General features: G+C 42.6%; 1 protein-coding gene across 1 annotated transcript in view; it reads right to left on the reverse strand.

Annotated features, from left to right (window-relative positions):
• LOC119389437 (ubiquitin carboxyl-terminal hydrolase 48) overlaps window positions 1–27,092 on the reverse strand; it is a 43,455-nt gene that overhangs the window by 13,288 nt on the left and 3,075 nt on the right. The window contains exons 4-23 of the mRNA XM_037656690.2: window positions 25,984–26,077; window positions 24,914–25,028; window positions 24,454–24,511; window positions 22,866–22,990; window positions 21,511–21,619; window positions 18,444–18,657; window positions 14,705–14,911; window positions 14,488–14,583; window positions 12,407–12,525; window positions 11,601–11,676; window positions 11,163–11,271; window positions 10,189–10,237; window positions 10,072–10,115; window positions 9,012–9,125; window positions 8,405–8,511; window positions 7,603–7,689; window positions 6,885–7,009; window positions 6,206–6,375; window positions 5,645–5,740; window positions 2,061–2,173 (exon numbers count right to left, since the gene is read on the reverse strand). Of these exons, the coding sequence (XP_037512618.1) occupies window positions 2,061–2,173; window positions 5,645–5,740; window positions 6,206–6,375; window positions 6,885–7,009; window positions 7,603–7,689; window positions 8,405–8,511; window positions 9,012–9,125; window positions 10,072–10,115; window positions 10,189–10,237; window positions 11,163–11,271; window positions 11,601–11,676; window positions 12,407–12,525; window positions 14,488–14,583; window positions 14,705–14,911; window positions 18,444–18,657; window positions 21,511–21,619; window positions 22,866–22,990; window positions 24,454–24,511; window positions 24,914–25,028; window positions 25,984–26,077 (2,227 nt within the window). The remainder of the gene's footprint in view (window positions 1–2,060; window positions 2,174–5,644; window positions 5,741–6,205; window positions 6,376–6,884; window positions 7,010–7,602; window positions 7,690–8,404; window positions 8,512–9,011; window positions 9,126–10,071; window positions 10,116–10,188; window positions 10,238–11,162; window positions 11,272–11,600; window positions 11,677–12,406; window positions 12,526–14,487; window positions 14,584–14,704; window positions 14,912–18,443; window positions 18,658–21,510; window positions 21,620–22,865; window positions 22,991–24,453; window positions 24,512–24,913; window positions 25,029–25,983; window positions 26,078–27,092) is intronic.

Here is a 27,092-nt window from a genome sequence, read left to right on the forward strand (position 1 = left end):
AAACGACTCGGCAGGAACATCTCTGTGCGTGAATAATGAAAGAACGTGCATGTGATGTTTTGATAACATTAATGAAACGTCGCGTCTCCACCAGCTTGTGGAGACGCGACTCCACAAGCTGGTGCTCCAACAGGGCGCTTTCAATGGCGTCAGTGCAAGCCATCTATATCTTTGGCAACGCCGATAATATTTACAGGGCGTGCAAACACGGACACAAGAAAGAAGTCAGGACACCACACATCTACTGTGCGGTAAACGTCTACTGTGCGGTAAATAACTGCTCTTTTCAGAAAACTTTTTTCCTTTAACGAGCGGACAGCTGACCAATAAGCCCTCGCATACTACCCGAAGGCACCAAATCTGCCGGAACGAGATCCTCACTATGAATGAATGAAGTGAGGGAATCTTGAGGGCTCGTTTCTTTAGTCTGACACAACCTTAATGAAAACCAGCAGATTATGAAGCCAAGGAAAGTATAGGGGGCGTTAATTGTAGTAAAGGCATAGGCAAGCAATTGCTCAATATCCTTTTCACAGTGAGTTTAAACTACTTCACTGCATTGTCTCTCTGTTGAGGGACTATTCCTTGTATGTATTTGGCTGTCCTAAGTGGAAATCGACTACAGTCCTTCCAAAATAAGCATTAAACTGGCAAGTACCAAGAATGATAAACAAATGTGACTTGACTGTCAACTTCACAAAGCCATTTCTTCATTTTAAAGATATGTGAAAAAAAAAAAAATGTTTTGTAGTAAGTAGCATTGCATGCTCATTTGCATGTCCTTAATACAGTAACCTAATCTGACGTCATTAAAACAGTGCAGCAACGAGGGGTTCTGTTTGTATCTTGTGTTGTGCAGTTTGACGATACTCTGCTTTGTTACTCAGGATGTTATCACCTTTTGTACATTAGAAGTAATGCAAGCAGCTTTTAGTATTTGCAGCTTTTTGAATCGGGAAAAATAGCGTTTTGGTGTAAAAATTTATGCATTTGACGCAGGAAAGTTTCAATTCAGAGCAACAAATGCATTATTTGGAGCAGAAATTCATTGCTCACATGGAACATTGCAAACTGTGCATGCAATATAGTATTACAGTGGAGATAACAATACATACTTAACTATATTTATATTCATTAGTTATCACATAATGTGGTGACTCACAAATACAGCAAAAATCACATTAATACATTTTAGGAAAAAAACACAACTTAATTACCGATCCGGGAAAATGTACAATCGAAAGTCACTAAAAAATCTTGTAGTTTTGCCTGAAAGTGAAGCACTGCGACACAACAGTCTTCTACTACTGCATGAAAATTCTGTTACAAACGATCATTGTTAAAACTGGCTCACAGAAAAAAAAAGGGGGGGGGGGTGAGGGCGGGGAGGCTAGAAGAGCTGCTGTTACTATGATAGCAATACAGGCAACAGGGCAACATGGCTGCCCCTCCTCGTTTCAGCTGTGAATTGCATTATCTGTTCCAACTCAAAAGGTTGTCCTAACATGACGTGTGACACCTGACGCACAGATTTGCCTACAATGATTTGCCGACCCATTCCTACCCAATACATATTGTTGAAACCAGAATCATTATAAGTGGGTTCAACTGTACTCATAGTGTCAGTGATGTGAACTCATCAAGTCACTCAGACGTACTTACATGGCTGGAGCTCTTTTTAACAAAGTTCATGCCAAACAGTGCTGGACGTAGTGCACAGATTCAAAGTTTAATTTTCTAGAGTATGATCTTTAAAGACTGTGAGAAATTGTTTGGAACACAGCAGGAGAAATATTTTAGGATGGGCTGGATTGGAGCCATAAGTGCCTGGAAACACCCACTGAGTGATGTACAAGTTTGCCGAGTCACTGCTGCAGTTCTTGAATGATGCACAGCCACTATGTGGCTTTCAATTATTTACAAATGCCCCCCCTCCATTTCCTCCAAGAAAGAAGACATTAGAATACCAACACATTATCTCAATTGATCCCATATTCACTCAAGTGAGAGCTTCTAAAGGATTATGGCTGCACGTTCATAAAAAAAAAAGGGGGACTTGCCTGGTTCAGTAATCAGCTTGCCCTCCTCTGCTCCTGGTGATACAGTAATGCACAGGTCCACTGGGAATAGTTTAACAAGTGATTCCCACTCCTGTGGCCAGATGGCAACAGCTCTGCAAAAAAACATGGGCGACTGGTGTAGCCACTTTCCAATGTGGTAATAAAGGCTCACACGACTGCCTTCGTTACCATCATCAGTTGGCTATTTAAACATCACTGCATGACATCTCCCCTTAGCCCTTTCGGACCCCACCTAGGGAAGAACTGCCTGTAAGTGCGTCAAATCGTTGCGACATTATTTCAAGGCACTCAATATTCTATTGCCACAAAAACAGTGTCATAATACGTTGATTTATGTGTGTTATAGTAATGAATTCTAGTTAAATTGAAATGAAATATTCTGACATCATTAATGTGCTGTTTTTGCATAAATACTCAGACCTCAGGCTATAAATACGGTGCACATTCGTTTTCGGTTATGTCCATTTTGAGCGAAGAAAAATTAGACTTTTGACGTGGCTCACGGGAAGTGGCATGTCAAACGATTCGTCGAACATGGTGGTGCCTTTAGCAAAGTGATCGTATGCAACAGTACACTGCAAAATGAAGTTAAATGAAGACAAATTTATCATGCAGGAGGTTCAATTCATCCAAAGCTCAATGTATCTCGCTCTTCGTTAGTCACTAGCTGATACAACTAGCAGAAACAAGTGGTGTACACAATTGTGTACATAGCGTCTCAAAGGGTTAGCTATGCACAGCTGTAAATCTCCCGAAACCAGGGCTACATCTGATTTTACGTTACCTTTGACCTCATTTCCCACACTCTGGTACCCACTTTTTTACTCTAAAAACCTCAAAATTATTTGTTCTTTAGCCCAATGACACCGCTTCCCCTTAACCTCAGCTATGGTATCATCTACCTGCCCTCTACCACAGTTATATTACTGCCCTTCTAACTAGAACCTTTGTCCATAAAGTTTCGAGACTGATTATTTTCTTCTCTAGAAATGATTCCCCAAAACTAGGGGTGTGCGAATACTCAAGTTTCGAATTGGAATAGAATAATACCTAGTCGAGGTTCGAATAGCTAGTACTCAAAGTTTCGAATAATTCGACAGGACGAATACCTAACACACGACAAATTCCTAAGGTGCAACTTTGTTAGGGTGGGGTGGCTAAGATTAACACTGAAGTCGTTCCAGTAGGCCTTTCATTAAATTTTCACCGATATTCTGGTTCAAAAGCAAGCGCATATTTATTTTAAAGGAGATTATGTCATTTCCGTACATAAAAAGACACATGAGAAAACTGTCAAGCCCTTCACAACTTCGCTTCCTAAACAAAGGCACCGACTTCTAGCATAGTTCCGTAGTGCATGCCCCAAGTGCCATAAAACGTCCCAACTTAGGCACACGAAACATTTAGTGATTGGCTTCACATGTGAAAATTTGTTCACGCTGTGTAGTCGCCACTGCCGCACCGCACCGCTCGTTCATAAACCCCCATCTCATGGCTCCGGCATGTAGTTAAGAGGCTGTCATAAGTGGGTGCCTGACGATTTTTGGGCCCGGAGCGCCCATGGCGATGAAGCAAACATTACCATTGTCAGATGAGCCGTATCGCGCGACCATAGGGGAAAACTAGCTACCATACACCCCTCTGTTAGCCGTTTGGAGCGGCGCTGCTGACTGGAATGACGGCCCTTCTATCAACGTTCTTGCGCGCTCATAAAAGCTGAAAAAAAAAAAAACCTCCCGAACAAGCGTGTAATAAAGCAGTCAGCACGTCGTAGCATCCCTGATTTTTTACTTTGTCTTGCCGTAACTGGCGGTACACGTTTCGTGTAAGTATAGTATTCGAAATCCGATTCCATATTCAATATTTTTGGGCACTATTCGATTCGAATTCGATTCAAATTCGATTCAAATTCGATTCGACATGATATTTCACTATTCGTATACCCCTATCCAAAACAAATCTTGGTGCATATGTGTAGCGCTATCGTTTCGGGCTAACCTGAGCTATTTTATGTTAATTGCTGTGGCCGCTACTAGATCGCACTACACGTAGAAAAATACGTTGTCACTAGTCGTCTGCACATTCTACTGTCAGTGAGTGTGCAGAGATGGACGTCCACCTCGAACAGTGTGTAAACATAAAATTCTGCAAGAAGCTTGGCAAGACAGCAACACAGACGTATGAGCTCCTTCGTGACGCTTATGGCAACGAGACATTATTGCGGGTGCAAGTCTTCGAGTGGCACAAGAGGTTCGTTTCAGGGGGAACGTTGGTGGAAGACGACACAAGGCAGGGACGCACTGCAACTTCAGGGAAGTAAAACAACGTGGCTCGGATCAGGGAGATCGTACAGCAAGATCGCACCATTACAGACTGAATGCTATAGGATGCTCTCGACATTAGTAAGACAACATGCCACCAAATTTTGCGCGAGAACTTGGGGAAACGAAAGCTGAATGCTAGAATTGTGCTGTACTCCCTCACACAGAAATAGAAGGACACGCGGGCATCAGTGAGCGCTGATTTGCTCTCCAAGGCAGAGAAGGATGCTGCATTCGTTGACAGCATCACTGCTGAAGACAAAACATGGTGTTTTCAATACGATCCTCAGACAGAGGCAGAGCGCCAAATGGCGGTCCACAAACTCTCCGGCGTCGACAAAGGTGCAGCAACAGAAGACCAAAACAAAGACGATGCTGATAGCTTTTGTCGATTCCAGAGGTGTCATACACCACGAGTTCGTCCCACAAGGGCAGACGGTGAATCAGGAGTTTTATATCCGCATACCCATGCACCCATGCGTACCCATGCGTGATGCACTGCGACACCATTGCCCTGACTCGTGGGCATCTGGACAATGAAGCCTTCTCCCCGATAATGCAAGGCCCCACACTGCTCTCAGCGTGACAAAATTTTTCGCCAAGCGCAGCGTTGCTGTACTTCCCCATCCGCTATACTCGCCTGACCTCTCCCCATGCGATTTTTTCCTGTTTCCTCGTGTGAAGAGAGCCCTAAAAGGTTGCTGGATGGGGAGCATGGAGGCCATTCAAGACACTATGACAAAGGAGCTGACAGCCCTGCCAAAAGAAGCGTTTTCCAACTGTTTCCAAGGCCTAAAGGAGCGTTGGAAGCTGTGTATAGACTGCAAGAGAGACTATTTCGAACGGGTACTGCAGAAATGATTTCAATGTTAAATGCATTTTTTTTTAATGGACTCAGCCTCGGAACTTTACGGGCAGAGGTTGTATGTAGTGCCATGGATCAACGTAACTTTTGAGCTTTACTGTTTGGCTTTTACACTTCATCTACATAGCTCTGTTCAAACATACAAGCTGTATTTCACTTATTCCATGAACCAAGAATTCAAAATCAAAAGTGATACTCAAAATATGTTCATGGAGGCAACGTCCTGTTCGAAACATTTCAGAAGTGGCATGCTTGGTCATTTACACAGAAGCCACGTATACCTTTGTTGCACTAAGAAGCACTGATTAACCTCGAGTGCTTATTTAAATCCAGCTTTGTAGCCTTCCACAACAATGTGTACTATGTTCTCTACATACCTGTCTTCATCTTGAGGCAGGTGCAAAAGAAGACCATGTGGACAGAGCAAGTCGGTGTTAACTATGTTTGTGGGCCGCTCCTTCACCAGGGGATACCTGCACAGCCAGAAGCACGACACATCCCATGCTAAATGCATTTTCTTCACTGAACACAGGTGGTGCGTGCAGGTAACAGGTTGATAACAGGTGGTGTCCAAACTACGGCAACCATGACATGTCTCCTGTTGCAGCATTGCGCTTACAGCCCACGAAGACATAGGCTTCAGGATCTGTTCTGTTTCTCTGAGGACGTTTCCATTTGCGTTTTCTATTCTGCCAGTACTTACAGGGATATATGTTTATTGCTAGTATGAAAATGGTTGCTGCTGGATACCTCTGTTTTCTATATGAATAAAAATGAAAGTAATGGCACTTAATTTTGTTTTCATCTGTAATAAAGTGTACTGGCAGTATCTACTGTTTTCATTGTACCTGTCAAGTCACTCTTACTTTGTGTGCATGTGTGAATGCCTTATGTATTTTATTTCTTTCCCAGATCGCTATTTCGTGATGTGGTCTGACCTGAGAAAAAGCTTCCATTGGCTGAGGAAATGGCGTGCCAGCAGACGGGCTGCACTTTCACTGAGATCGGGCCGGTTGCGCTCTTGCACAAGGTCGGCAAACTGCTGCCGCTCCTGAGCTGCCTGTTGCTTCTGTGCCACTTGCGCTGCGCTGTCCTCCATCTGGTGAGCCTGCCACAAGATCACAATAGTGTGTTAACTTGGGCTGGTTGGTGCATACTAGAACTGGTTAACAGCACAAGCACGGGACAAACAGACTGAGACAAACGAAACACTGACTATGAACCACAGTTAATCATTTCACAGCAGAAATATATAGTTTTTTTGAAAGGGTGATTGCAAGAGAGGGGAGAAGAATGCCCCAATGAAATTTCCACGAATCAAACCAAAGCTCACAATCAACTTTGACTGTGTTCAGGATATGCGATTTCCTTGCTCACTAGCGATAATGAGACAACACTGACGCATATGTCAGATTTTCTTTCGATGCAAAATGCTTTGAAAATTTCGTACGCATGTTTGTCGCGATAGTGCTTTATTACCATGCATTTATCAATGCAAGATACTGAGGCACTTGACATTTGCATATATAAGTACAAGCTAGGCTGACACAGCAAACAATGACAAAACAATTTTCAATGTTCCCAGGAAGAAAATTTTTCCTCCTGTAGACCACTGACCAGGCACTGTTGGCAATCTTCTGTCGACTCTGGAAACTGGGGTGCAGAGGGGAAATGCCCCTTGAGCAGAGTCCACACATCCATGCCTACGAGACGCCGTATGTTCTTGTTGGGATTCAGGCCCCCTGCACACAAAAAATTGGAAGCTTTCAGGGCTTCGATCATAGCTTGGCACAAGGTAAAGTCTAGCAACCTTTTAAAAAGTGCTTGGAGCAACGAAAACAGCAGTGATAATGGCAAGGCATAGCTGATGTATCATGATAGCATGCGTGATGTTAATTGTGATTTCAAAAGACGTTCTTTCCTCTGAACAAGTGAAGAGCTGGATTTATTGCCTGGTGAAAGAGCACAACACAAAGAACACAGACAGGCAAACAGTTTAACAGACAAAGCACAACTAGCAACTGTTTATTTAGTAACACGTACTGTATTTATTAATTTAAAAGGTAGGACGGTGCAGGTAGGATTTCAAGTATCACACTTACATCTCTATATCTTTGCGATAAAGAGCAACTGCAGCCCCCCCCCCCCCCCCCTATTTTATGAGTGCAGTCGAATCTGTATGTCTCAAATCTGAATCTAATAATAATATATCAAATATCTAATATATAGATAATTCGATACATAAAATATATCGACTGCATTTGAATAAAGAAGATAAAGAGCTCCGAGCTAAAGCTTCCTCTTAACATAAGGTTCAACATAAACACTGCCGTACCATGAGGGCAGCAGATGTCCTCATTGAAGCTGAAGGTGGCAGCTGACACTGGTGGCAGTGTTGTCTCAGGGTCATCTTCAATGGGACCTGCAAGATAGCAGCAGTCGCAAGCCTGCTTCCAATGACAGCATCCATACAGTTTATCTCGAGCACTACTGCTACAAGAAATAGTGAAGCGAGAGTAAACCTTCTCTCTGAATTTACAATGACAAGCTTTATTTAGTTTGTCTAAAAGAGAGAGGCACTGCAACAATGTCTTTCTAATCTCGTTCACCTTCTTCGCCAAACTAGCCGTAACAGCTTTTGACAATTAGTATTTGCTAATGTCGCACGAATCACAGCAAGCGTGTTTGGGTAAAGCCTGCCAACAACCATATGGTGCTCACCAATACCCCCCAACAAGATTTCATGATATCTTTTATATCACTGAGCAATAAATGGTATTATATACATAGGTAAGTACTCTAAATAATGTAGCTTAGGACAGCAAGAAAGAAATATTCAAGAAGAGCATAATGAAACAGTTGTGCCAAGAGCGAATCTTTGGGAACATGGCATTACGTGGAGTTATATATGGCGCTCTCGAAGGAGGCTAAAAGTGAACATTGTGTAACTGAATCTTTTATGTTAGTGAAGACTGCAAAGCACAAGTTTTAGAACAGTTTCAGTCTGATACTCTGCCCCAATGTGACTGAGGAAAATGGTTGGTAATGTACATTAAATGACCCATTCACATAAAAAATAGTTGTAGTGAGTGGAACCAATAGCTACAAAAGGCATTCAACACAACAGCCCTGCTGACCTGTGTCATTGCCGTTTGTCTCCTGGGAGGGAGATGCCACCTGTGCCATGGCCAACTTGCGCCACCAGAGCAGCGACTGCTTGCCCACCCACATGGAGGACTCTGTGCTGCAAGTTTTTCATTGTCTTTACTCTTGCCGTAGTCACTCCCAGGGCACATTTTACAGCACTACAGATTAGCTAGGACTTTGCAACCTGCAATAGTCAACGCGCATTTCTTTGCCACACATTCGAAAAGTAGGAGAACCTTTCATTCTTCGTTTATTTCACAAACATCTTCTAGTCAGTGTTTTCTGTAAACCATGTACCATATTACCAGAAAGTTGATTCTAAAGGAAATTACCATCACATGAGGCACCGCTTGCATCGAGCAATAGTGCACAGCATTGAATCCTTGCTATAAGTGAAGAATGACTGTGAGAATAAAGAAAACGCTGCCCTGTTAGTGCACTTCTTTCCTGCAGCCTGTTACATTCCAAGCAAGGAAGTAGCAACCATTTAGGCAGAACCCACAGGCGGCTCATACAGAAACATACACCTTATTGTAGAAGGATTAATTGCTTCCAGGCACACTCCTGCAGCCACAAAAGAAAATGAAGTGTGCTAACCTGCTGGGCTTGAACTTGAGGAGCCTCGAGATGTTTCGCTGATCATCCTGCACCCTAGTGTGGGCCCTAAGGTAGCGGCACTGCTGCACCACACAGCTTGCACAAAGCGCTTCCCTGAAAGGTAAATGATGGCTGCCTTCATTACTCAACCTTTCTTTCCAGTACAACTACAGTTGTCACACACTGTAAGCTCAACCTTGGTCCACTAGGTAAGTGTCACTGAGATGTTCAGGCACTTGAGCCAATGGCTTAGACAAAAGAGCAAAAGAAATCAAAAGTAAGCTCAATCGAATTTCCGCGTACACAGAACCGCGGTTATAGTTTTATTTGGCTTTTAGGGATGGGTGAATATTCGAGCACTTGGAATATTCGAACGGATATTTCAGTATACGAATTCGCTTTGACACAAATTTGAATTATTCAAAATTTTGAAGTATTCGAAATTAACAAATAGACGTATAATTGACCGGATGTGACCTGCCTGAAAAGGTGGTTTCACTGCAGCGTGCTGCTGCTATGTCGTTAAACACCCTATCCAGGGGAAATCCGCACTGCCGTGAAGCCACACTTGAAGGTTAAATGTAAGCTTAAAAGAGTCTGATGCGGGTATATATGCGCTAAGTATAAAAAATCTTAAAAAGTAACATATTTAAAAGCTTATAACTTGCGCCCTATTATTATTCAAATCCTTCCACTGTTCAAATCTGCTTCCACTTCGAACCAAAAAAGTGACATTGACATATGCCTAGCCACAATTCTTCGAAATATTGTTCAAGTTAGTTGGGTCATGACAAAAATGCTCATTTTTCTTTATATTATGTGATATATACCATTTGAACTATTCGATTAGAAATTATTCGACAAAATCAATATTCACTTCGAACTTTAAATTTACTATTCGCCCACCCCTAGCTTTTAGTAAGGCAATGCACAAGAACTCTCATCAGTCAAAGCAATGTTTGCCTGCCGAAAGACACTGAAATGAATGGCTCCCTCGCCTGAATGCTTGCATATGCAGCCAACAAAACAAATTTATTCTAAATTTTATCGACTTCCTCACCTTAGCCGTGGGCCACCACCATACTTCTGGTAGATAAGGTCGGCCTGCAAGAAACATCACGGTGTCACAATAAGCAGTCCAATAAAGAAGCATGCCTTGCACATGAACTTGACTTACAGCTCGACTGCTGATGCACTTCACCTTGCTTACGTGCTGAGGGTCCAGCCTGTGCAAAACCAGACCAGATGGAAGCACTCAGATAACAAATCAATAGCAGTGCATACTCATCATTGGCAAGCATACAGTGCAGTAACATCATATGAAGAAAATATGGGGAAAAGACATGGGAGTGACATTTACTTGCTCATGGATGACCATGACAGATATGGTGGTGTAAAAAACAAGCTCGTTTGAACGTCACTGAAGCAATAAAATGTACACAATGATGGTGAGATGACCGTCTCTTTTCAGCCACCACATCACACCGGCATGCGGCAGCATATGAGTAATTCAAGGATCCGAGTTCTAGTGGTACTAGTACATCCAGCTGCTAGAGATAGCAGAGCCTCTTAGCAGTGTTTCTTGCTCTGTGCAAGGAACACTTGCAAGAAATGCCGCTTCAAAGTACGAGAAGACACCTGAGCGACATTGAGTCATGTTTCAATGCAAGAGCAACCAGTCCAAAAACAGCGTACAGGATACTTAGCACTGACTGAGACGAGTGCAACAGATAACGGGAATCGCACCAGTGCTGTTTTCAGCAAGATGCTCTGCTGGACCGGACGTGTTGACATGGAGGAGAGTAGCCCACAACATATGGAAAACAAGGGGAAATTACAGAGCACTACACTGTCAACTGAATCTTTTTTGGATATGTAGGCATATGTATTCACACCATAATGCATTAGAATCAAAGTAAGCAGAGTTTGAAATGGCAGCCTAGTTGGAGCAATGAGTGCTGTATGCACTAAAGCGCATCCATGCTCTAGAGCCTACTACCTTTTAATGACACTGTCCAGCTTGTACTACGGAAAACAAAGCATTGTAGCTGTCAGCAAAAAAATCTTGGAAGTGTGGTTGTATATCAGCACAAAGCCTTCAGCAGCATGCCAACAGAAAAAGGAAACCCTGCTATTGAATAAGCTGCTCACAGAGAATGTGTGCACAGAACGGCAGAGTTGTCCACAGGTGGCACTGGCTCCTTGTCCTGGGCTAGCCACTTTATTAGCCAGTCAGTGGTAATCCAGTCCACAGGCTCCCCTGTAGTGAAGTGATGCAAAGTATAGCTAAATTTAGATTGTCATCTTCCTTACCCATTCAGCTTCGCGACAACAAAAGAAGCAGACTTGAGCACTACAGCTTTCCTTAGAGCACAAAACAAGAGGAAGAAACATCGGTAATGGCACGAAATGTTCTAACGAAATTATTAATCCAAGCTTCAACCACATGCTGCACCATTCTAGCCCAACCTTGCACTATGGCTCTGTATGCAATGTCTAAGGCTTGAAAAACATAAGCGACACAAAAGTACACTCTCTGACTACCAGTATTGAATGCTGATGGCTGATGAAATAAAAGGGCAAAGGCACCTTCAATGACGGGCAGCTGCTCATAAAGGGAGCGCACCTCCTTCTGCTGAGCTCGGCCAGCAGACACCTTGTCTGCCTGCAAGAGAAATTGTTGGCAATGGTCACAAAGCGAAAGGACGAGAGAAAGCAGAACACCATCAGCCTATCTTATGGCCACTGCAAACTAAACGGGCAACCATGATTATGTGCTTCATTCCACATGACTCGCACGTCATCGTAACGGCAGCCAAAGAGCATCAGCAAAACACTAGTCACACTGAAGAAAAAGCACGCTCGCATGCGTGTCCGCAAGCAGGAACAATGTGCAGCTGCATGTGAGACATGCTGCAGCTTAATGCCGGAGGCCTCTCGACATAATCCCACAATTTGCCAGCACAAAGTGGAAGCACATCGCCCCTAAAGCTGCTAGTCTAGTGGGACCCTATCGCGTTAATTGCTTCGCAATTCCGGCAAACTGCGGATTTCTTTTTCTTGTGATCCCAGCCCTTAAAACAGCCGTCCTTCTTCATCTCAACTTATTTCTTGCTATGCAGTATGTTTCCAGAGGAGCTTCCGTTCCTTCCACATTTGCTTGTTGTTGAAAACATTTTTACGGCAATGACTTGAGGCTATGAAAGGATGCGCAAACGCACCTCAGAGCAGGGAGCTTAAGATGACCGCCTGAATGTAGGGGGAAAGCATGCGATGGGAAGGCCCATTTAGACATTTTTTTGCACGCTGTTTACATCTCCACTACTGACTCCAATGAGTACATTGGCAAAGTTGAGCTGCCGTGTAAAGGTTTGGAAGTTGGCATCAGTACTCACTCGCATGGCATCCATTTCAGCCACCCACTGCTCAAATACGGCGTTGTCAGTGTCCAAGGCTTCTTGCACAATCTTGGGCAACGCATAAGCCCAGAATGGGTCCTGGTCTGGCGGGAATGCTGCACAATGTGCATAGGGCAGAAGTTTTGCTACTAGTAATAAATTTCAATGTTTCACGTGTCAACACCACAATAGGATTATGAGGTGTGCTGTAGTGGGGTACTCAGGACTAATTTTGACCACCTGGGGTCGTTTAATATGCACATAAATCTAATGACACATTTGGGTGATCTGTTTAAAGCACTCTCACTGTGTTTAAAAGTGGTCAATTCAACATATTTAAAACTTTACAACGAGAACAAGCCAGTATGCAAGTCATGTTCCTCCTTCCTTGTCATGTATGGACCCGCTTATTATAGTATTAATTAGGGGTGCGCGAATATTCGACATTTCGAATACTTTTCGAATAGTGTTTGCTATTCGATTCGATTTGCACTGAAATTTTACTATTCGAGCTTCCCAGAAACAAATACAGTCAACGTCCAATTGAAAGTGACCCCTTCAGATTTTCAATATGGTTCACCTCATTACACTCTCGTATTGCGGCAAAGCTGCCTTTCAATCTCCGCTACGGTCGCAAATGTATCAACTCAAGAAAACGCTGGTTCCAACATGGAGATGAAAGATGTAGCAGAGGTGGGGGCTCAATTAATGCTATTTTGGACCTGAAATTTGGGCAGGAAGTCTGAAAAATCAAAAGCCGAAGCTTTTTAGCATCCAAAATTTCAGATGATCTTATATATCGACGTCTGCGAGGCAGATTTGGAACTCCGGACTTGAAGGGAGCCCACCCTTGTCCGCCACATCAGTTGGGCTTCCACAAAAGTTGAAAGAGGAGGAGAGGCTGAGGAAATGGCATCTTTGCCTATCACGTGTAAAGTGTTGTCGGCAACACTTTGGTTGCACCAAATCATGTACACAAATACAATTCGGCCTCTGCACTGCCCCATTCTTGATAAGACAACTATGAAACACCACCCCGGCAGCGCTTCATCAACCTAGCGAAAAGAAACACTTTCATGTTGCTATCTCATAAGAATATGCTTAGGAATCCTCTCGAACTTTTTTCCTGCAATTTTGCTTCGAAGTATTCGAGAAATATTCTAGAAATATTCTAGAAATATTCAAAAAATATTCGATTCGATTCGCACTCACACTTCAATATTCGAATTCGCTTTGCACCCAAAAGTTTGCTATTCACACAGCTCTAGTATTAATACTTAGTTGCTATTTTACATAAATTTTTCAGACCCTCCGAAGTGCTTTGAAAGAAACACACGAATGTACCATAAGCACACAAGTTTTTTTTGCATTTCGCCCCCATCAAAATGTGGCTGACGAAGTCAGGAATCAAACCCACACTATCGAGCTTAGCAGTGCAGTACCTTACATACTAAGCCGCCACAGTGGGTCTACTGCCATTAAAGACACGCAAACATTTGCAGGTAAAGGCACAGGGTCACTGGTTGTCCAGAATAAATAAACAAAATTGACCACAATAACTAATCTTCATCCAGGTAGGCTTGCCATGCTTTAAATAAAGGCCCTTATGCAAGTTAGACCCCTTCATGACAAGTTGACAAGCTTAAATAATCATAAGCAAATGTAATGTTTTGGTTTTGACTCGTACTTCTTCACGGCAATCTTGCACTTTCCAAATGGTTTCTTGCATATAGAGAACATTCGTATTTTATTCCTTTTGTGACAATTATAACAGCACATATTCTACCATCATCCCATTTTTTTTACTGACAGATCTTTTTTTACTGTTTGTGATGACATCTGTGCATTTTAATGAGGTTACAGAGGCATAAATATATAAAAAAAACCAATTATCTTACTTGGTACTTGACGAGACACTAGAGAGTCATGAATGGATAAGGCTTTACCTTAAAATAGAAAGTACACATGAGTGAACTTGTATTGTACCGAAATCGATTGTAACACTAATCCACAGCAATACCTCGTTTCCTTTTAATCTATAAACAATGGCAAGAGCTGCAGACCCTGCCGATACTCACAATTTGTGTGACCGCTCTTTTGGTAGACCAACATATAAGCCCCCGTAGAGTCGTGAGTTCCCTTGGCCAGTCGCTTGGGTGGCTCACTTGCATCATCTGTAAATGCCAACGTAAGACTGTTTTTGCATCTCTTCGAGTCAAGGCTACGTAATGATCCTTAATTTAGCGCATGCATTCGACAACAAAGGTCATTTTTCAGCTACTATGACTCACTTACCTGAGCCAGCACTTTGTGCACGTGTTGGGTTTTCCTCGTCCGTGTTGAGCTGTAGATGGCGCCCACGCATTTTGCAGACGCCATCGTCGTTAAAGAGGTACCATGAGCCAGAAGTTCGATCCTTGATGTGGGCCACATAGTGGCCAGAGTTGGCGCTAGAACCTTGATGAATGAGCACTGCCATCAAAGTGTAGACCATGCTCCCCGCTGCATGTCCAAGGAAATAGTTCTACAGCAATGCTGATATACGTGGTTTCCAACACGATTCCTAGGTATACCATCCTCACACAAAAACATGTCAGTCTTAGCTGGGCTTTACGCTTTTACTGCAGTCAGTTCTATAGCCACAATATAGTGGTTAATACATTTGTCACAGGACTGGGGAAGGGGGGAGAAAAAAACACGCAGTAGCCGGCAAATGTACAACGTGAATATGTGGTTAAAATCAGGAAAAAGTGCTTCTAATAATAAAACACGAACTGCGTACAGATCTACCACAGAAGTATTCATTCATCAGTTTAATGCTTCAAGAAGTCTGGCATTTCTTTTGTGCCTATACCCAAGCCAAACATTTTTCGAACACCTGGATGGCCTTGCACCAGTTTGCAATGCCAAACTGATTGATGTATCTGCTCAGAAGTTCACAATGTATCAAGCAGGAACACTGCAGGTGTCTGTAGATTCCTTGCTGGGACCGAAGGCCAGAAAGGTTATATGTAGGGCTCCGTGTTTTTCAATAAATTCAAAAAAATCTAATAAACACTCGCCGGTAAAATTTTTGACAATTTGAACTTATCCGATAAGCTCCGATTTTAAAAGGGCATTTTCAACATTCAAGGGGCATTTTCAAAGCTGACAATCACCAATTGAAAGCAGCGCACCTCCATCAGCGGCAGCAACCTCATAAAATATGCCTGCGTCTATTACAACAAGCTTTAAGGTTGTAATATGAACAAACGTAGGTCTTTAGCACTCAAGTATTTGTGCTTGCATGTATGTGTTTGCACGTTCAAACCTTCCAGACATCTAAAATACACTTAGTGTGTTCACATGTTTTCGTGTTCAAATATCATTCCATTTAGGATTTCTGAGTATTGAGAATAATAACAATAACAGGTCCTTTAATTTTCATCAAGAAGATGAAGGAGGCTGGGAGAAAAAGCTGAGAAGCAGCTCGACTAGCTCCTGCTCCCCCCAAAAGTACACAATGGCGAGTTAACAGCAGTGTACATCAACAGCCTTATTAACAGGATAAAATTAATAAGAAGACATTGCAACAACTTATAACGCAAAATTAAACATCGAATTTCAGAGAATTGGAGATTTACGAGAAATAAACTCCAATGAAACCCCCCCCCCCCCCCCCCCCCCCCCCCGCCGAATTTTCTCCCAAAAAGTAAACTTCAAAAAACAACCCCCCCCCCCCTCCGAATTTCAGGAAAAATAAACCCCAAAAACACGGAGCCCTAGTTATATGCGGGAAAACTAGGATTGTGCGAATAGTAAATTTTAGGCTCGCAGCGAATTCGAAGCAAATAGTGATTTGGTTGAATAATTTCGAAGTGAATTCGAATAGTATACTATATCACATATTATAAAGAAAAATGAGCATATTTGTCATGACCCAACCAACCTGCACAGCATTTTTTAAAGTTGAAACAAGGCACGTGCAATGTCATTCTTTTTGGTTCAAAGGGAAGTGGAAGCAACTTTGAATAGTAACAGGATTTGACTTTCGGTAGAATGCAAGTGATAACCTGTAAAATACGTTACGTTTTAAAATTTACTATCCTTAGAGCATATAAGCCGGTTAACAAGCTTTTAAACTTAAAAAATGATGAATCGATGTGAGGGTAATACAGTAAAACCTCATTAATTCTAACTCGGTTGTTGCGAAATCCCGCATAATTAGAAGGATTTCTGCGGCCCCGTAGTTTGCAATGTAAGTGTGAGTGGATAATTTGAAGTGGCGGTCAGTACCAGCCCGGTTAATTCGAAAACTTTGGGTGCCATGTGCCAATTCCCGATCCCGATTTAGGCTCAAATCCGCAAAAATGATGGCCCTTCGGAGCCACAGGACAATGCAATGTAGCGATACTAATGGGTGACAAGTGAAGAATCCCAGCCTCACCGCTGCCAGCGCAAGAAAAAAAAAAGGTCTCGTGGTCAGCTGAAATGTGCGCCTGCGGAAAAGAAGACGTGCTTCACTGCAACACAGCGGTGACAGGCGGGCAGCATGACGCATGCTTCTCTCAACGTCAGCGCGTCATGATTTACCTATTCTTTCTTGGAAAATAGAGAAATTAATAAAGGGCGGTCTGACGGAATTAGCGATGTATCCGAACCTCCGACTGGCGGTTGTTCCGGCAATTTGCTCGTTTGCACTGCTGGTGGAGTACTTGCCTGCAACGCCTACTTCAAAAACTTAGTTTGAAAACTTCAATGATCATCTTTTCCACCCAGAACACATCACTAATTCCGTCAATCTGGTCATTATTAAATTCTTTATTTTACCAGAAAGAATGGGCGAATGGTTGCATCATGGCGCGCTGACGCTACGAGGAGCAGGTGACATGCCGCCCGCGTGTCCCCACTGTGTTGCAGCGAAGCAAGTCTTCTTTTCCGCAGGCACGCATTTCAGTTGACCACGTGACCGTTCTTTTTTTCCTTTTTTTTTTCTTGCGCTGGCAGCAGCGAGGCCCGCCGTTTCCCCGGTTTAGCGGCAAAATTGGGGCCAGGTATTGCTGGAAAACATAACTTTTGTAGCCGCAAACTAGCAGGCACAGCAAACGACCACCTCTGATTACTTCCAGTAATTCAAAGTTCCTTGCATCCCGCTTTTTGTATGTTTGGTTAATTTGAAAACCCGCTTAATTAGATTTTTCACAGTACCAGGCACTTTGAATTAACGAGATTTTACTGTATGTTCATTTTACCTTGAAGTGAAGCTTCGCGGCAGTGCGCATTTCTCCTGGAAAGGCGTATTCACGGTAGAGCACATCTTCACTGCAGTGAAACCACCTTTACAAGGGGGGTCACATGCGGCTTATATATGTTTATTCGTTCATTTCAAATACTTCAAAATTTCCTAGAACTTAAATTCGTTTCGAAGCGAATTCCAATACCGTAATATTCGTAGTGCTCGAATATTCGCACAAGCCTAGATTTTAGGCCTTTTTTTTTAAGGATGTGACTACAGCACAAGTCTATATGACATTAAAGCATGGCAGCTCAGGGCTGTCAAAGCACTTCTGTGTTTTTTTAAAGAATAGCACTCAGGCTATTCTTTATTTTCCACTAACTTACTCATTAATTACGTTTCATTACCCAACTTTTTAATTATTGACTGAAGAACCAAGGAATGAATGCAGAGTTGTAGAACACCTTCAGAAATCACTAATTCAATAGTTTCCTGTACGATATGGCTTACGTGCTTTTTTCTGAATTGCAAGGAAAGCCCGCGAAATATGAAAAAAGCCACATGACGGACCGCTTATGCCCTTTTATCGTGCTGCCCTCAAGCTTGATATTGGAGAACTGGTTCGCCTGCATTCTCGCGCAAATTGACTCGTGAGGCAATAAACTCCAATACTGAGGTCGTTCGATGATTACTTGGAAAAGTGGTTCAGGATCACCTTTAATTATCTACATATTACCGCAATATCAACGAAAGAGAAGCCTTGAAAGGAAACTTCACCAGTCTCAGCCATTTTAGAGTCTCCTTCTTAATGGCACGTACGTGGTTTTCGTAGGTGTGCACTCAGGTCCAGGGTCTCGGTGAACTGCAGTGCAGTGTTGATTTTGCGGCAGCCAGCCTGCCGATCAAAGCCAAAGCGCAGCAGCTGTAGATTGAGCACGGGTGGCAGGCGGCGCAACCGAATACAGCGCACTGCATTGCGCATGCCTCCACACACTCCACAGCTGTACTGGTTGCTCCCTTCCAGTTTCTCCTCCTGAATGTGTCCGCAAGAAAAATGAGACACTGCCATTACAATGAGCAATTTTCATCACTATGAAGAGGGCAATTGCAGTGCCATAAATGTGTACAGATGAACTTCAATATGTAAACAAACACTGATACAGTTGAAACTCAATTTAACAAAGCGATGACAATGCTTGAATTATTTTGTTAGATTGGGTAGTTCATAAAATTAAGAAAAGGATTTTTCAACTGTAACGCAGCGACACCCAAAAGCTACCAAGCCATTGTTCTTGCTGCCAATCTACACCTGCACATGCGAAAAGTCCGCGAGGGCAGCCCGAACATGGAACCTCCCAGGTCACCCAGACATAGGAGGCAGCCTGTCCGCAATGGCCAAAGTTGCTATGGTTGGTTGCAATGTTCCAAAAGACAGCAACAAGCTCAGACCAATGGCACCATAGCACACTTATTTCTACATTCCAGTAGCCTTGAATGAAGATCACTTCAGAAGTCACTGTTCAGAAGTCACTGTAGCCTTGAATGAAGATCAGAAGTTGATCACTTCAGAAGTCACTGTTATTGACATCATCTGGTCAAATGCCATCAAGTTTATATTAGGGGTGTGCGAATATTCGAAATTTCGAATATTTTTCGAATAGTGTTTGCTATTCGATTCGATTCGCACTGAAATTTTACTATTCGAACTTCCCAAAGACAAATGCAGTCAACGTCCGGTTGAAAGTGACCCCTTCAGATTTTCAATATGCTTCACCTCATCACACCCCCGTATTGCGGCAAAGCTGCCTTTCAATCTCCGTTACGGTCGAACTTAGGCAAGAGACAGTCAACGTCTGATTGGAAGTGGTCCCTAGATTTTCAACATGCTTCACCTCCTCACACCTCCGTATTGCGGCAAAGCTGCCTTTCAATCTCCGTTACGGTCGAACTTAGGCAAGAGACAGTCATGGATGGATGGAAACAACTTTATTGAAAGTCCGGCGATGTTTAATAACCCGGGCTCAGGTCTCCCATGAGGGGACTTCGAGGCCTTGCCTCAACGCCGCCTCGCGGGCCCGCTGGACTGCCCATTCTTGTGTCTTGAAGTTGGAGCTGCGCAGTGCGGCTGCCCACTTCGACGCGAGAGCATCCGGAGCTACTGCCATCTGAGCTGCTGTGACAGGGCACTCCCATAACATGTGTGAGAGCGTCGCTCTGGTTGTCTGGCATAATTCAACGTCCGATTAGAAGTGGTCCCTAGATCTTCAATATGCTTCACCTCCTCACACCCGCGTATTGCGGAAAGCTGCCTTTCAAGGTCCGTTACGGTCGAACTTAGCCAAGAGACAGTCAACGTCCGTTTGGAAGTGGTCCCTAAATTTTCAATATGCTTCACCTCATCACATCCCCGTATTGCGGCAAAGCTGCCTTGAAAGGCAGCTGGTTCCAATATGGAGATGAAAGATGTGGCAGAGTTGGGGGCTCAATTAATGCTGTTTTGGACCTGAAATTTGGGCGGGTAGTGCGAAAAATCGGACGCCGAAGCTTTTTAGCATCCAAAATTTCAGATGTTCTTATATATCGACGTCTACGAGGCAGATTTGGAACTACGGACTTGAAGGGAGCACACCCTTGTCCGCCACATCAGTTGGGTTTCCACAGCAGTTGAAAGAGGAGGAGAGGCTGAGGAAATGGCATCTCTGCCTATCACGTGTAAAGTGTTGTTGGCAACACTTTGGTTGCACCAGATCATGTATATAAATACAATTCAGCCTCTACATTGCCTCACTCTTGATAAGAAAGACCCCACCAGCGCTTCATCAACCGAGCGAAAAGAAACACTTTCATGTTGCGATCTCACAAGAACATACTTAGGGATTTTCTGCAACTTTTTCTGTAATTTCACTTCGAATTATTCGAAAAATGTTTGAGAAATATTCGAAAATTATTCGAAATTATTCGATTCGATTCGCCCTCAATCTTTATTATTCGAATTCGCTTCGCACCCAAAATTTTGCTATTCGCACAGCTCTAGTTTATATGTGTGGCTTCTTTGCTGAAAAAAAATTCATCGACAATTACGATACTGCCTAATGAAAATTCTGAGTGAAGCTTTGTGGGGCAAGGCAAACTGTGTTTGAAGTTTTGGCCTTTTGCAAGGTATCAACTACACCATAGATAATAACTTTTGTGAAGTAGGACAGGACCCACTACACTATTATTATTCTTTCTACGGTTAAGTGAGGTACCCGCTACACATCTGTAAGGTATTATGTGCACTTTGTTGATGCTGCATGTGGCTGATGACTATAAATTATGGCTGAGCACTTTGCAGTGGGTGGGAAGCATTAAACCACAAACTCATTGCACGATTAGCATGTGCGATGACTTGTTGTTGTTTTACTCTTCTGCCAAGCTATATTACATAGGTGAACGCAATTCCTTGCCCAACATGACGCCTGCAGAGAGTCTTTTTGCAAATGAGTTTCAAGCAACAGCATGGCTCTGTGATAGAATACTCGACTGCAACACAGAGGGCTCGGGTTCAAATCCCATTCGGTCTTCGGTATTTTTTTTCTCATTTCATTTTTTATGCCAGCGATGGCGACGGCAACGCTGCAGGAACGAGCGCCTAAGAGCTGTGCTCAAAAAAATATTCCATACAAGAACTTAAGGTCTGACTGGATGTCATTCCTGATGCCCGTGTGGCACAGGTATAACATGTAATGCATAGATCAAGCTCCTAAATTCAGTGTTTTGGATCCCGTAAGGTACCCGTTAACATTACCAGAATGCAACTGCTGCAACTTAAGTCCATGAAAATGTCACTAGAAGGCATTGTCCCTGTGATAGGTCAGAGTGCCTGACCATGTTGAGGTATACTTGCCCTGAGGAACTGATTGAGAGCCTCTTCCAAATGCCTAAGGCCCTTGATGTTGAGGTCCAACTCGTAAAACTTGGAAGGGCATAAGGATTCTGTGCTGCATTCAAGGCACCTGCAGGAACACAAGCGGAGTCTCACGCATATGAAAAGAATCTGAAGGTGCAAGCAACAAAAAGAAAAAAATGGAACGAAAGTAGAGCAGCAGTTTAAGTCTCACGCTGCCTTTTATATGTAGCTACACTAAAGCAACGAGCCAATGACCTTTTCTAAATAGTTAAACGCTACCAGTATACAGTGCTACTGTGGCAGATTAACAAACAAATTTGCCAAAAGAAACACTGCAGCCTATGCCATTGCATTACATTAGACCTTACAAACCTTCTTGTAAGATGATCGTGCTTGTAAACTTGCAAAGTAGTTAAGTAAAGTGCACTTTCATTTTCCAAAATGCTGGCATGGGCAGGAAAATGCTACTTATACACTATATCCACTTGTTTAAGTTAATTAAGGAACTTAAGACTTGCATGTTTGCCAGAGCTATCATGACTGCCACCGTTAAGAGAGGCATGGAGAAACACAGTGAGGTAGCAGTAAAATGGCATTGCTACTTGTGACTACTATTTCGGTTCATTCATCTACAAGACAGCAGAGCATTAAGGGAATGACCAAGAAGTGAGCTGCGAGCACAAGAAGTACAAGTATTACCTTGAATCTAGACCAACAAACTGGGAAAGGAGATGCTTAATGATCACCGAGCTCACTTCAACTAAACATGACAAGCATGTTCTTTCAAGTGTACTTGGTACAGCACTTCGCAAAAAGCTGCTTAAACAAGGCAGCTTCAGCTGAAAGACGGCCAAGCATGAACCACATGGTGTTAATGCCTTCTTTATTTGCACCAGCACAGAGCTGGTGCAGTGTAGCTTTTGCACAGGGTTACTACCTATTAGTAATGCTGTTTAATGCCTAGTATGCCCTGACAGGTTAAAAATAAGCTAGAAAGAGCAGTTACAGGTGGCATAGTAGTAGACTTTGTAATCTGCAGTGATCACCCTTATGAAGTTAATGTACCATTTCATTTAGTTACTACAAAAAAGAATATTTTACATATCTGATTCACAACTGATCACTGCTGGAGTACATGGGAACTTAACTGAGAAGCAGTTTGTTTCAAATGTAGAGGCCTCATGACCGACGCACTATGGCTGCATGGTCAGGTCAATAGCCCTGCTCAGTCAGTAGCCTTGCTCAATCAATAGCCCTGGTCAATAAATGGCACTCAGAACAGCTCAAAGGAGAAGAGCTCCGCAATCAGTCCCAGAACATGCTCATGCCAAGACATGTATAATGGCACGCACTTGGTGACATAGTCGTATTCTCCTGCATACTGTTCCTGTACAATGGTGCGTGCACTGAGCTGCCGCTGTGAGGACAAGTGCTTTTCCAGTAGGCACATCAGCAGCTTGCTGAATTCTTGCGCATCCTGAGAAAGAAAATAGGGGAAGGGACTTAAGTTGGCGCATGGTTAACTAATCTTTTAAGGGTAAACAGTGCAAGAGAACGTACAGAATGAAAGCTGAAGCTGGAATATAGTTGACGCTGCTCTTGCAATTGTCACACCTCTTGAGAGTGACTGCCATGAAAATCCATGACATCATAGAGAGCTGATGCGGAAACTTCAAGGCAGTGTTGCTGCCCATCCTGCAGTTTTGAATCTTTTCTAGCTTGCCAAGCCTCTTCTCATTATAGGAACGAATTTTATCGACACTGAAGAAGGTCGATTCACCAACAAAGCCAGCGCATTTTTCTATTTAATGCTCATCTATGGATCCTTTTCATTGCAGCTGTACCACACAGCTCTTCGTTTGAAATTTGCCTGAGCAGGCAATATGAATTGTCGTCATAGTGTCTTTGATGTCATTCTTTTAGAGGTGGTTTTTCCATGCATGCACAGAATAAAGCCAGCGGGTGGCACATCCACTGCAGTAAGTTTTAAAAAAATAAAGTGACAGAAATCGGGAAAACATTACAAGGCTTTAGCATTTTCACTCTCTTGTCCAGGTTATTGCTAAACCTTAAGAACCCTGACTTAAGGCAGTTATCAGCTTTTAATTGTCCTTTTTTAATAGTACCTTCACTGTTTTTTAGCAGTACTAGAAAGCACACTGTGTCATGATGTCAATTTGCGTCCTTTATATGAATAAAAGTTTTGGCAGTTTTAGACTTGGCACAGACAAGTCATAGCTAACTGTTAAAAACTCCTGTATGAAAAAAGTTGTAAAAACACATTCTTAACAACACGAACCATAACTGGTTTTTGAGATTAATCAAACCAATTTTACATGAAAGAGTACAAGTGTACATTTAATAACATTACAGGATAATGCATGTAACAATAGTTTTAACTGCTTCTCTCTTCTTCAGTCAATTGCCTCTTCTTCAATCTCAAGCGCTGATCTCAAGAAGTAGTTTTTAACTACAAATTCCAAATCCCTGGGATGCATTCTCAACTTTACTACTATACTGGACTCTGATGCTGACCTCTTTCTGAAAACTGAATTTCTGAAGACTATTTCTAAGTAGTTCTTTTCCAAGGTGTTTCAACAAAAAGTGCTGCAACTTAACTATGAACCACACAACCAGGAGAGATGTACAACAAAGGTTTATGAGAAAACAAACATTCTTTGGTTCAAGGAAATGAAGTGGTTTCCACAACCGATGCAGTCAACCCCTGAGGAAAGGACCAAATGGGTCCCACAATGTTGGGTCAGTCTAAAAACTGTGGCTGGAGCCATTTCAGCATCTAGAAATCTTTGGTTCATGTGGTCAAAATGCCAACCACACACAATGTGGATTGGGGAAGCACATCATGCCCAAAAATGTGCAAAAATTTGCACATTTTGCAGTTGCTAAGAGTTTTGTACAAATGCCCGTGCTCCTTATTACCTGCTGTTGGGTTGTGCTCAGGCCGAGACAGGTGATGAATGGCTCAGGGTCTATGTACCTGCGCAAAGTCAAATACCTCAGTATTCCTGACAACACTGAAGAACAGTGACAACAGATGAAATGTATGGCACTGAAGTTCTCAAAGCATGCTACAACTGACAGTTGCAAACTCTGTGCAAGTGCAAAGAGACATAATCAGAGCAGAAATTTAACAAAGTTATACAACACTCATAATTTAGACGGTATTAATGAGAACTAACAGACAATAACAGACAATATTGTGTTTAACAAAGAAAAACGAGCCCTTAGAAGTAATCTTCTTCCCTTAATTTACATAGAGCAACACAACACAACAGGGACTGAGAATAAGAGGGTGCATACACAGCGCTAACTTTCAACTAAATGTCTGATTAGCAATCACACGTGTTACCTAAACGATGACAGTGAATCAATGTCTGACCTTCTTTTACTGAACTGAAGCTGTGCGAACAAGAGTTGCAGATGTCCAGTGACTGATGACGGCCTGTATGTCGCACAGGGACCAGTGGCACTGGGAACAGTGAGCTCTTTTTTTTCTGCAAAAGCACAAGGACAGTGGCACAGTAAGACCCGTTGTGCATATGACAGTCACGAATTATATGAAAACACGAACACACCTCTTACTTTATGTCACAAAGGCACCCTGCTGCCATGTACGCAACCAAACTTTTATTGGAGCACACTGTAGAATCATCCTTGACACTGGCACATCAGTTTATGTACTAAAGAAAGGAAGCCCATAGAAAACATCTATCGCATTAATTCAAAACTGAACATCACTGACAAAGGTAAGCTGCATGCCAAGTACAATTTCAAGTGTTTCAGTTGCTCTGCAGGAAGCCAGTATTGAGGGGCACTTTTATAAATAAGGGAGAGAGTACGAGTAATATATTGGCAAAACTTATAGATGCACTAGCCAACCTAACATGATGCAGAATGGTGTGAAAGCCACACAACCTTCTGTTTAAAAAGTTGGATACAGTCAGAGCATTGTTATAACCATGAAATCTTTTTTCGGGCCGTTTTTTATCTTCGTCGTTAAGTTTGTATGTTCCAAATTAAAACTACTCAGTGCTCATACAAGACAGGTCAGATAACATTAATCAAATGAAAGATAGCAATCTATGTGACAATTCTATGACACTACAAAAGACAATTTCACTTTAACAACCTTCCTCCAACTCATACATATTCACAGAACCAATATGCCAAATTTAATCAGAAATGAAACAATGTGTTTATGCCTGTGGCTTTTTCTATACACAGCTTGGAGCTGGTGTTAAGAAAAAAAGAAGCAGAAACATTGTTGACAATATTCATAACTGCAGTAATGGTAATAAAATTGGGTAACCATGCTCCTCCTGGACTATAAAAATTCTGGACATATGAATGTACTCTGCTAGAATGGATAGTCTCATTACGGATGCTGCAACTATTTATCGATAATGCGGTGAATTTGTTGGTATGTCGTACATCAATGCTAGTACCTACCACTCGAAATTACTTGCTTGAAACACTCCTGTGGATCGTCCTGAGGATCCCATTGGTACAGCGAATGTCGAAACGCAGGGTTGTGGTATAACACCTGTGCAAGATATATTTCACAAGCTTTAATGTCTGCATGGGGCAAGAACACAAGCTTTTTCATTCAAACATAACGACGGGCAATGTTCAGTTATAGTCATCGAGACATGTCCTATGGTATCACGATCTGCTATCTAGCAGCATAAGAGAATGAGAGAGCAAGTACTGTTTTTTTGGTACTTCTTTTGTTTGTCAACCATATTTTCATGCTGCACAGTGTATTTCCAGAGGTGGTGTCACACAATGTGTGTTTGACAGGGACCTCCAAGCTGTGCATACTGCTAACACTTATTTGTATGCTCCACAACCAGTGCCTATAACGCATAAAAGTCAATCTTATGAAGGCAAAGAAGGCATAGGAGACATAGGAGATTTTAACAGTATTGTGGTATAAGTGGAAAAGAATTAAAGTGGATGAAAAGAATAACTTGCTGTTGGCAGGGGTCGAGCCTACAACCTTCGGATAATGCATCCGATGCTCCACCAATTGAGCTGAATTGGTAGAGCATCAGATGATTTATGTCATAATTAGTATTACACTAAAGTTAAAATCTGCAAATATTGCCTCCTATGCATTTCTTGGCTACATTGGGTTGTGTCTAACAAAGAAACAAGCCTTTGATCCATTCTCCTTCTTTCGTTCTATAGAAGCCAACATGTGTGAAGTCACTCCAACAGTACCCTGTCTACTCCTTCATGTAGAAGAGCATATGGCATTCATTCAAGTCATTTCGCAGTGTACACAGGAGAAGTGTAGCGTTTTTAAGACACAATGGTCCCCGCATGATCTGAATGTCGAAACTGTCTCTTTGCAAACTCCTAAGCATATCGAGAGGCCATTTCACAGATACTCCATCGGCTTTTCGATCATTCTCTGATTGGTATTTAGAAACTCCTCAGCGTTCCACTGGCCTCTCGGCTAGGAATTCATAGAGATCAGTCTAGCAACTATATTTGCCTGTAGAACTTGAATTAATTGAGACCAAAAATCGGTAATTCGAGTAAGGAGCCGAAGC

The sequence above is a fragment of the Rhipicephalus sanguineus genome, chromosome 4, assembly GCF_013339695.2.
Source record: "Rhipicephalus sanguineus isolate Rsan-2018 chromosome 4, BIME_Rsan_1.4, whole genome shotgun sequence".
NCBI classification, from domain to species: domain Eukaryota; kingdom Metazoa; phylum Arthropoda; class Arachnida; order Ixodida; family Ixodidae; genus Rhipicephalus; species Rhipicephalus sanguineus.